General features: G+C 37.1%; 1 protein-coding gene across 1 annotated transcript in view; it reads right to left on the minus strand.

Annotated features, from left to right (window-relative positions):
- The window catches only part of LOC140845606 (protein TASOR 2-like), a 47,607-nt gene that overhangs the window by 26,184 nt on the left and 9,139 nt on the right, over window positions 1-12,284 (minus strand). The window contains 8 exon segments of the mRNA XM_073220204.1: window positions 1,442-1,504; window positions 1,603-1,675; window positions 4,724-4,829; window positions 5,447-5,545; window positions 6,763-6,859; window positions 6,952-6,971; window positions 7,052-7,176; window positions 9,389-9,480. Of these exon segments, the coding sequence (XP_073076305.1) occupies window positions 1,442-1,504; window positions 1,603-1,675; window positions 4,724-4,829; window positions 5,447-5,545; window positions 6,763-6,859; window positions 6,952-6,971; window positions 7,052-7,176; window positions 9,389-9,480 (675 nt within the window).

Below are 12,284 nucleotides of genomic sequence, written 5' to 3' on the forward strand. Positions count from 1 at the left end.
GCAAGGTATCACTCAGTTTAAAACAAATTACCACAGCTCTGGGCAACCATAAATAGAAAATGTCTTAATGAACCAGAGAAGGAATGAATACTGTAACACAGCACTCCACTATTTCATTCAAACAGAAAGGCTGTGTTGTTCAGCACCCAATGGTACAGGCACTAATATTCCTTTCTCAAGAAGTAGTTTACATTTAAAAGTAAAAATGGAGTCAGAGCTCTTAAAGAGGAAGGAGGCAGTATGAAACAGGAGTTGAAAGCTAGCGTAAAAGTCAGTTGTTTGACCTCAGGCAAGTATACATTTCAGTTTCATCATCTTTGATATGGTTACCCTAAGAATACTTATTTTAACGGCTGCTAAATCAATTATACCTACCATAATCAAATACACCCACCTGACATTGCAAATGTTTGAAAAATGCAAACGGGCATGGCCATTATGATTGGTAATGTTTTGCTTAGTCTAAAGAAGTGATGCCCAAGAAAGTACAGTTCTCTTCTTTGAGTGACTGACTTCAAGTTTTAAAAATCAACTTTAGAAACATTTTTGTATTGGTTGCAGGTTTATAAACACTGTATACAGTTTTATGTTTAAACACACACAACAGAATAATAAAGACTCTTAACTCATGACAAAAAGAAATGACTTGTTTACTTTCATTTATTTGTTCAGCAAACTATTATTTTTAAGGCATCTGGCATTGAGAGGCAGTAGGGGTACAGAAGAATACAAGGTAGGCAGGAATAGAATAATTTACAGTAACTATTTTAGAATGATATTGATGATCGGTCCTAGGGGTCCTCATGGAAGGAAGAGTGGTGAAGAGAATCAGTAAGTGATATCTGAACTGACTCCTGACACAGAAGAGTCACAGGCCAGATCAGTGCTTCTCCTCTGATTTTATTCATTACTCAAACCCTGACCGCACCAAGAGTCTTTTTAGACTTTGTTTCCTAACTGCCCTCTGAAACGTTAAATACCACAGATATGCTGTATATCTATTTCCATACTGTATAATAATTTTTTGCCCTCAAGAACAAATTCTTGGTCCGATGGGTGCCAACATCACTCAGTGGAGGGCAGGAGACAAGCAGTCCCCCAGATGGAGGGACTGTGCTGTATGAAACCTTGAGTCCAATTATTTGAGAGGCTATGACCCCAGTATCTCCTAGCCATTGTTGTTCAATAACGAATGAATTCAGTTTTGGATATACTAAATTTGAGGAATAATCTGAGACATCCAAGTGGAAGTGTCAAAAGACAGGTGGATACCTGCCTGTGAAGGTTAGAGGGAAGGATAAGCCTAAAAAAAATGATAATGGATGAGAGGTATTGAAGAGAAGACTCAGATACCAGGGTCAGGTTCTGATGAGAGGTTAAGGAAGATGACAACTGAGGGATACCTGACAGATTCAGTGAATTGGAAGTCACCGTGTCTCACCTGTTGAGGGGGATGAGTGGAACAAATGTAGTCCATGCAGAGCCATCTGGTCATCTCCAAAATCTACACAGAATGAAAATCAGAGGTGAGTTAGGTTGCTGATCTTATAAAACCAAGAGTAAACACATTGGAAAATATTTTTTCAAAAAAATTGTCCTTACTTGTTTCTGATGTTAAGGCTGATGATGTAAGTAAAATGAAAAAGCCCCGATCCTCTATGCATTTGATGATTGCCTTAAACATAAAAAAAAAAGTAAAAGAAGATTCATTTCCTCTTCTCCCTCTACCACAGTAAAAATGAACCGTGAAATGTTAGTGCATATGGGAATCAGAGAGAATTTTGTCTCCAGTATCAGAAACTTGCTCAAATAATCATGGCCTTGTTAGGGGTTCATATATTAACTAGATATCTCAAGGGTTAGTTTTAGGGTAGCGTTCAAATACATAACCAATCAAAAAAGTCTTGGCATCATTTGTTCACTGAGATGCTGAGCATTTCATACTGCTGTATGAGTAGCTGACCTGCTACCATTTACCACTACAAACTCCAGATGAACCAGACCTATGATAAGTATTTTTAAGTTCATCTTTACATAAAACATGCCAGAATCCTGGAAGTAGAAAGACTAGAAGATACTATTCAATAAAAGAACCCTTTCTGTAAATCATAGAGATGAAAAACAGAAAATAACATAATTAGGTCCCTTGGCAATAAGAAACGCAGATGAAAATAAATCCTTCCTCTCTTTTTTCCCCTCTACCACAGTCTTCAGTGGAATCTTGAGCTCAAGAAAAAAAAAATCTTGAAATTTTGATGTTTACAGTGACTTGGGGAATTTTATCCCCAAGGAGCAGGAGATACCATCTTAAAGTTGTCATTCTACTAAGTCATTATTTCAAAAGCATAATACCCATATGTACCCATAACTATGACATCCAATATGCTTGCAGTTTTTTCAGTTCAAAAAAACTAAACATACAGAATTTCATAGAATAAAGTGGTAAAACAGTCTACAGCAAAAACTGATGGATTATAAGGCTACAAATACAGTAAATCTGCAAATTATTCAGTAACAATCAAGTATGAAAAAAAGCCTTCTGTTCTAAGTCTTGTCTGAGAACTAACTTATGACACATAAGCTGCTGACACAGGAACAGTCACTGTGTAAGCCTCCATCTGCTGCACTCACAGCCCCAAGGCATTTGACAGTTCCTGTCTTTGTCTCCTCCACAGTTTCCTAAGCTCCTCAACAGCATGGGACTATGTTGTATTTTTGCTTCTAGTACATAGTAAGCACTCAAGACAGAATGACTGAATATATATCATGATAGTTTCATATACCTTAGCTTTTATAACTATGAAACTGCAAACAGGTCTAATCCTTTCATTTTCTATTGGCATAAAAAGTGAAAGTGACAATAGTTAGTCTCTACATTGTTTTGCATTTTAGTTTTGTGATATAGTTGAAAGCAAAACCCCTCTACTTAAAACCATACATTTTTATCTTGCAAAAAAATGTAGAAATAAAACAGAAATATGTAGCACATGCTATTAGTCTCCCAATTATGTACTCAAAAGGTTACAGTTCCTATTTTAACCTTTATGGGGAGAAATCATAGAATGCTTTAAATACTTACTTCTAGCCTCTTCCATTTACACACAGAAAAATATAGGCATGCATGTCCTCAACACCCTTTTAAAAAGAGACTTTGCTCTGTACTGTTCTTAAAGTTCAGTTTTCCAGGTACAAACTCACATACGTTTTGTTCAAGGGATATTTACTGCTTGTCCACATAAACCAGGCACTGAGTTGTCAAAGATGCTTAAAGCATGGTATCTGCCTCCACAAAACCCAATGTCTCTTTGTGCGGACTGATATGTAAAATTTATTCAATATATAATGACGCAAGAAAAGCAGCATGAAGCACGGAGGAGGAAGGACCTTGTGCAACATGTCATTTCCTAAGTAATTATTAGTAGTAAATAGGTTTCAGAGCAAAGTTCTGCACCATGTCTACTGCTTTCCATAGCATCCACAAGTAGTCCATTAATGCATTTTCTGAAAGTATCTTTGGACTTCCTTCTTTTTGTTTTCCAAATATAAAAGGGACTATGCTTCTTCAAGAAAACAGACTACAATCCTAGCAGATATTTAATGGTAATTTACCCAACCTCTAAAGTTGCTGACTCCACCTCTTAGTAGAAAGGTCTTCTTCTCTGCTGGGGAGCACTACTGCAGACTGGTGGGGCTGACCGTGTACGCAGATCTGGAAGGTGGGATCTGACTGCTGGAGCTAACAAGCGCAGTCCATTTCCTTTCAGTTACTGGGTGAGGGATATGCAGGTGACATAAACTGTGATAATGAAACTGACAGATGGTTTGATGGAGGGGTTCTATCTAGATACAAAAAGGAAACAGGAAACATGTAGTTCTGACGGGCAGCCTTGGGACGAAACGATCATGCAGAAGGGGTGAACTGAAAAAGTCCTAAGCAAATAGTGTTTGGACTGGCCTTATCACCTAGAATTGAAAAGTAAGCCTTTAAATCCCTTTACTGTTCAAACTAGTTTGGGTTTTCTGTTAAACGCAACTCAAAATATGACACCATCTCTAAGATAGCTTACCCTCACAGACTATATACATGTTACATTTTAATTTATCAGTCTCTTCTCTCTACTATGGGGGCAGTCCGTCATGCCTTGGTCACTGCCCCACACTTACACCATTTCCTGTGGGACACTTATTAAGTAATCACTCACTAGAAAGTCAGCATCTGCTCCTGTCCTCACACTGAGGAGCCCTGGTTAACATAATGGGGAGAAATCTTTGGACTGTTACATATTTCTCGGTAGAGATTTACTTTTTAGATTGTGGCAACAGTAGAAGCACCAACTTTTTGATTTCCTTATAAACCTATGGATTGACAGAGGTCACTTTTAAAGAAGTATTTCACAAGTGGTCCTTTAATTAACACAGAAACACTAGTGATCTACTAAATTCTTCTATCATAAAAGAAAAACAGCAACAACGGATTTGAGAAAACTACACTCTTATTCTTAAAATCAGGAGTATAAAGTGACTAGTGAGACAAAAACTCAGATACAAAAGGGATGAAAATGTTAGCTAATAAAATATTAGGCCAAAAATATGTCAATAAATATTAAATGATGAAACTCCTTTCAACAAGCTAAAGTAATTCAATCCAGGCACAGCCAACTAATAATCAGTATACCAATTTCAGGAAAAACTAATAATTGTATTTTAAATTGATGATCCTTACCAATTGCATATTTTGAATGTATTCTGTTAGTTTATCTATTTTATCCCCTTGTTTGTTTGATAGTTCCACCTCATACATGTTGAAGTATAAATCTTGGGAACAGACTGGAGAAAAGCAGAAAAACAGAACATTTCTTACTTTAAATCCAAATTTTTTATAGCCATTTTACCCATTTTATGTTAAAAAGATGAAAGAAAAAATTGGACTACTATTCAGAAGACAGTTATCATTCATTGTTCTTGGCTCTAAAATTTAATAAAGTTACTGCATAGAGCATTTAAAAACAATGCTTTCATTTATACTGACACTACAATAGGATTCACAAGGCAAATACATACTATGTAAATAATATAAACATCAGTGTCCCATGAATTAGTCATTTAAATGACAAAAAAATTTCTTTCTCATGTTTTCTGGTTTCTTCTTCCTTCCACCATGAAAACTGTTCTCCTTGAAAGGCAAGGTTATGAGTTTCCAACTATTTGTAAGCATATGCTGCTAGTCCTGTCCTCTTAGATGAATCTACCTTTCAGTTTCTAGTTAGCCTCTGAAGAACTGAATCACCTAACAGCTCTGCAACTTTCCAAAATGCCCTTTTAAGAATCACTTAAGGCAAAGCAGAAGAGTATGTGTGTGTTTATGTGTGCATGTATGCAAGAGAGAGTGGAAAATAATTGGAACCAAACCCAGGACATGCAGTGTATCATTACATTTAACAGATCTTTCTCCTCCAAGTAATTCTGTTTTCTAAAGGCAGCTTCTGGTAATCTTTTTCTCAAAGACGACACTTTCATTATATACTTAAAATCTAGTTCATATGGTCTAAAAAACAAAACAATACCATGCATTGTAATAAACACTGAATCATCGATAGCTTCATAATTGTTGGTTTTCTAATATAAATACAAACAAAAGTATCATAACCACAAGTCCTTAAATTAATACTCCATATCAAATAATGTTCATATTTAAAAATATTAACAGATTTTTAAATATATTGCCCCATAGACCATGGCCTGCAAATACGTTCACATTTTCTGAATGTAGTTTTGGTGTAAGCAAAATATCCAGATGTATGGAAGAACTACGCACACTGGAATGAAAATTTTCTGAAAATTAAGCTATATAAGAGTTGGAAACTTCTGACGATACTGGGTTGCAGTGCCAGAGAAGGAACTGCATCCAGACTTTTGCATCATTTCTCCTGACTACTTTTTCGCTCTTCAAAACTTATTTTGAAATACTTGTAGACTTTATAGATGCCCTTTCTTCCCTTAAACACTTCTGTGTGTATCCTTAAAATAGGGCATTTTCCTTATACAACCACAAAACAATCAGCAATTAAGTTAACAAAGATAAAGTACAATTGTTTACTGTACAGACCTTATTCCATTTTGTCAACTGTCTCATGAAGGTCCTTTATGAAAAAAGAAAACAATTTTGGGGGAGACGGTCCAGGATTCAATCCAGGATGACACAGTGTGTTTAGTTATGTCTCTTGAATCTCCTCTAATCTGGTATAGTCTCTGAAGTCTTTATCTTTAGTGACCTTGACATTTTTTAAGAACATGGACCATTTACTTTCTAGAATATCCCTCACTTTAGGTATGTCTAATGTTTCCTCCTAATTAGTTTGGCAGGAATGCCACTGATATGTCATTCTCTGTGCTTCGTGATAGAGCACATGATATTTTGTCCATTCCTGGCCATGCTAACTTAGTCACTTATTTAAGATGGTAGCTATAGTTTTTTTTTTTTCATTGTAAAGTCTGTACTTTCCCCTTTGTGATTACTAAGTCATGAGTAAATATTGTGAGATGTGTATAAAACTTATTTCAAGACCAAGATCTGAATTTAGACCTGAGTTTAGGCCACCTGTGTCACAGCCCTGTGCTCGACACATCTACCCCAAAGTATTTTAATCCAAAACCAAGTACAAGTGCTCTGCCTCACACCAGAGCTGATTAAGCAAGACCCCCAAAATGAGAATTAGAAACAATTATAGAAGCATTAGTAGAGAACACAAACTCAACACTTACACTTATGCTGGAACCACTGAACCGTAAGAGGACCAAAGAGTTATGTCACACAGCAGACAGCCTTGAATAATTAACTTCCCTTTCCATGGAGAGAGAACTTTAAGAAATGAGGGAAGAAAAAACTGATTATTTTATTTATGAACAAAATATTGGCTTAAAAAAAAAAACCTAAAATAATTAATTTTTTACCATTTTCCCTGAGTTCAAATCTAGAGACAAAAATAAAAAGTATTTTTATAAGAGCAAAGGAAACAAATTCACTGAAACAAAGACACACATAATTACTTACACACTTTTCTGAGCTGCCACAGCCATCCTTTTCGGTTCTCTGTACTGAAAAGCTACAACTGCGCATGGACAGAGCTGCCCGGGTTGCTCAGTAACAGTGCTGCCTGAGAGTTCATAGAGATAATACTGGAAGAGGAAAGTAAGAGTTATAAAGGTAGTGCTATGGAATTCCACACACACCAAGTTTATCTCAATCCCACCCAGTTCTGAAATTTAACATATTAGATTCAGAAATGCACATTAGGAATGATTTATTCCCAGGTGACTATACCTGAGTCGGTTCAAATGCATGAAAATGACTCATCTTATGAGAGACTTCATTAGTATTTGCAGCCACGTGGCAATCACAGCCAGAAGATGGGCTAGTATAGTTACCTGTATAATTCTCAGACACAAACTTGACTTTTCCCTAGAATGAAAATACTGAGACTAATCAGATGCCTTCAAAAAGCAGTAATCTCACTTGACGATTCACTTAAAAACAGCTTAGTAAGGATGGCGATGTGATTCAACGAACAGTTAACTACAATTCTTAGAAAACTATCTTAGGACCAACAACACTTTTATTTTCCATGAATCCCTTAAAATTGTATTTAAAAATCTAGTGTGGGCATCTTTCTGGGGCAAAAGCCCACAACTTTTATCACAACATCAAAGGGGTACATGGGCGTCCCCCCTCCTCCTTCTTTTGCCCCCTCCCATCCCAGTTCACAAAGTCTCAAATCAAATCACCTTTCATCTAAACAAAAGAAAATTAAGATTTGAAAAGAACCATTCCTTTAAAAGAAAATGTATATAGCCAATCAAATTGGCTATTCAATAACTATAACATAAAGAATGACAAATCAAATTTAAAGTTTCAAAAGGTGAGTATCCAAACTGAAGTATTAAGCTATCAATTATAAGTGACAGACCAAGATACTTCTACTATGCCATGTCCCAGTAAGTCAGCAAGGAATAAGTAACACAGTAAAGAGCCACAGGCCACTGGCCCTGATTACGGAACAGTCAATAGTATTTCCAATTACAAATTTCTCTTCATCAAGGGTTATATGTCTCCAAAGAAAAGAAAAAGTGGCCAAGTTTTCATACAATGAAAGTCATACAATGATTTAAAAGCTGTTTTGAATAATATAATGACATACAAAACATGTACCAAAATAAGGTGTGGGATTAGAGGCAACTTTCATTTTTATCTTACAAGAATTTATTTATTTATTTCCCGTTAGGGTCCTGCTTCTTCATTTATAGGACCACCAAAGGAAACTCTAAGAAGCCGAAGACTACAAATAGTACTTCTCGGTGAGCAACCACAACCTGTACCTTCTCCACAAATATTCTTATGACACAGGATATGCTGGCTCTTCACAGTAAAGTAAGGAGGGCTGGAAGCACATGGGCAGCCATGAAAACAGCCACATCCACCAAACAGGGTGGGATCCAGGGGCAGGAGACCACAGTGAAGTACAATGTGACATGAATAAAAACCAAGCGTTTGGTATCTGAGCTAACAGGTGCTCTGTAGTAGAGCCACACCACACCTGTCATGGGGTAGCAGAGGAACACTAAGGCAAGAAAAGCCCTGACTGTGCAACAGGGCAATGCTACTTTCCCTTCAGATCCTGGGGACAAATTTTGGAATATAAAGACTTCACAGTCTTAAAAAAAGAACACTGGTATTGTTGGGTTTATAGCCAAAGAAGTTCAGAGAGCATAAAAGCTAAAACAGAAGCAAAAACAAGACTACAGAATAGGTCCTTAAAAAGTCCACAAACCGTTAAAATCAGTTTTCCTACTATTTGAGTGAAAATTCTAATTGCATGATTCTCTTATCTGGGACTATTTAAGAGTATTTAAGAATTCCTAAGGTCACCAGTTACAGGAGCCACACTACAACTATGAACAAGGTTTGGATATTTAGGGATAAAAAAGAAAGGTTTTCTTATTTTGACAGTTTAAAACAGTGAATGTTGCTTCCTCAATTCATTTATCATAACTGTAATCTCATTGTTTTATAAGCGGCTACTTGTTTCCTGTTATCTAATGTTTAAAAAGTGGCACTGTGGGACAGGAGAGAGGGGAAGACTTTTCACTGATAATATTACCTTTGCATTATTTTCAAGTTTTTAAAAAAACATACTCATAGGTAAGCTATTAAATGAACAAAAAAGCTCTGTCTTAAAAGGAAAGCAAAATTTGCAATTACTTTTCCTCAATTTTGACAGCTGTTTCTAATGAGGACTATGTTTAGTAATGGATCTGCAGAAAACTTTATCACAGATTGATAACCCATGGTTTTTAAAAAGGAAAATTACATAGAAGCATATTTGGACTTTACCATAATTAGATTAAAAATCACAACATAACCGGGCTTCCCAGGATGCCATGGTCTTGCCTGAAGATAGTCCGAGTATTTGGAAATGTACACACCTGCAAAACACAAACTGCATGTCACTGTTACGTATACAAGGACCCTACCTGGAGTGATCTGAACTGAATGAGACAAAAGTCAATATGAAGCTTTGGGAACTGCTTACCTTTTAATATTATTGGAGATATTCTAAAAGGATGGAAAGAGCTAAGGCACAGAATATAGCTGCTTGACAACTGAATGTCTAGTTGGACACAATAACTAAAAAGGGATAAAAGTATCACACATTCTTGGAAAACTCTAAGTTAGTCTGTTTTGTCTCCAGGCAATCATTCCATGAAAAGGCCTGTGGTATAGGTCTTGATTCTCAAGTTCTTTTTTGCAGAAAATCTAAGTATTCTGACTTAATAATATGTGAGGTTTACTAGATGGCAAGTCTGTGCTAGGCAGCAGTGATGCAAAGGGAAGTAAAACAAGGCCCCTGCCTTCAAGCAGGTTATTCTCCAGATCGGAAGGTCTTGGAAGGCAGGGGTTTATGTCTTTGTTCACTCTGTAGCCACATCACAGCCCAACATAAAGCACGTATGTGAGCATTTGTCAGGTGTATGTTGTATTTACGGCAAAAAGAAATGGAAATAAGTAAGTAAGTAAATTTGTCTGGGAAAGGAGTGCTCTAGGGAGAGAAACAAGCTTCTCAGTTGAGAACAGAGTGAAAAAAAGTATGGCCGTGTAAAACAGCACAAATTACTTAGGATGGTGGGCCACAGTGTGAGACTGGAATACAAAGTGGGGTAAGCTGAGGTTGAAAAGGAAGCTTGGAACTGAACAGTAAGATTCTTGTAGGACTTGTCATCAGCTTGGACTTTGTTCTGTGCAGCAGACAACAGCGGGGTTAGCAGTGGCAGTGGGCTGCTGCTTACAAGAGAGGTAAGTCCAAGGGGGCCACTCTAGAAACAAGACCGACTAGACAGCTGCTGTGAGAGCTGAGACCAGAGACAAGCATCCCCAAACAGCAGCAGCAGGGAGCGCAAGCTGGAAAGTACAGATTTCAGAGACTGCTGAACAGAGGCATGTCTTTGGCAAAACAGAAGACAATGGTGAGAGCACTTGCACACCACAGGAAGAGCAGTGAGCTTCTGCTCGGAAACTTGGGTCCCACTTGCAAGTGTTCACTGATGACTAATAACAACCACGTGACTGAGGGATATGTCACTTCATCAGGGATGGTTGGCTTGGATCACAGACACACAAACCACAGGGTTCTCAGGAAGCTCTAAAAAGATCAATAAGCTTTTAAAATTATAGAACACTACATGAACATAAAGCATCACTATTAGACACACAGAACTATCTGTTTCTATTTAAGCCAAGTTATAAAATACACACAGGCAGTAGTGCTACCTTGTTAACAGTCCCAGGCTAGTGTTTAAGAAGCATGTCTGTATGTGTGTTCATCAGGAACAGTCCAGCTTCTACTTCACCACCCTATTCAAGTCAGCCTCTCAAACATCAACAATAAAATCACGGGACTGTAGTACTGTAGAAAAATGGTCTTGTTTTTTTAGAGATATAAGCTGAGGTGTCTCCTTGTAATTTACTTATGAATTTGTCGGTGAAAACAAAATAATAATGATCTAAACAAATGAAGAGAATAATGCAAACAATTACCTGGTAGACCCAGGTGATAAGTGATTATACCCTGCTCTCTGCTTTTTCTATGTTACCACTTATCATAATGAAATGGGGGGGAGGAAAAGAAAAGGGGAGAGGAAAAAAAGATTTTATGTGAAAGTGTTATCGGGGTTATGAATTTATCCCCTTGCCATGTCCTTTAAAGGAGCTGAAAGTAAGTTTTAAGAAACTTTTGTTTTAACAGAGAGCTACCGTAAGACCCAGCAATTCTACTCCTAGGTATGCATCCAAAAGAAATAAAAACACTAGTCTACACAAAAATTTGTACATGAATGTACATTGCAGCATTTTCATAATTCAAAAGTAGAAACAACCAAATGCCCACCAGCTGCTGAATGGATAAAGAAAATGCAGTATAAACATACAATGATATATCATTCAGCCCAAAAGGGAATAAGTACTGGTACATACTACAACATGGATGAACCTCAAAAACACTAAGTATAAGACATAAGTCACAAAAAATTACAGATGATTTCAACTACAGGCAAATCCATACAGGCAAAAAGTAGATTAGCAGCTGCCTAGGTTGGTGGTTGTGAGGCATGAGGAGTCACTGCTGACATACGGTGTTTCTTTGGGTGATGAAAAGAGTTTAAAATTGACAGTGGTGATGCTTGCACAACCTTGTGAATACACTAAAAAACACTGAAATTGTACACTGTAAATGGGTGAATTGTATGGTATGTGAATTTTGTCTCTACAAAGCTGTAGTTGAAAAAAAAAAGTCAGCAGGAATCTAGCAATAAAGCCCAGTCTCGCAGTCCTCTTCTCCAAATTCTGCATCTGCCACTAATACCCTTCCTTTGGTTCTTCTGCTTTCTGTAAAATCACGTCCTGATTCTTCATCAGCGGGACTGTTCTCAACTCTTTCTCCCTCTATCCATCTCCCCATCTCCCCACCCTTTACTCCCATAATGATCCCAAAGCTCTATTCTTTGCCATCTTTTCCTTTTACACTGTTTCAAGTAACAGAATTTTTGGCTTCACTAACACACACCCCACTGCCACCACCTTTGAGCCTCAAATCTCCAGTCCTAATCCCTTTTCCTACTATTTTTTACCACCACCAGGTTATCTTTCAGAAACACTTAAGAAAAACTCACAATTTTTCAAATTTAACTCATGAAGGTAGTAGTGCCCATTTACTGAGGGTTTAATAGGTTTACAT

The sequence above is a fragment of the Manis javanica genome, chromosome 2, assembly GCF_040802235.1.
Source record: "Manis javanica isolate MJ-LG chromosome 2, MJ_LKY, whole genome shotgun sequence".
In the NCBI taxonomy this organism is placed as follows: Eukaryota; Metazoa; Chordata; class Mammalia; order Pholidota; family Manidae; genus Manis; species Manis javanica.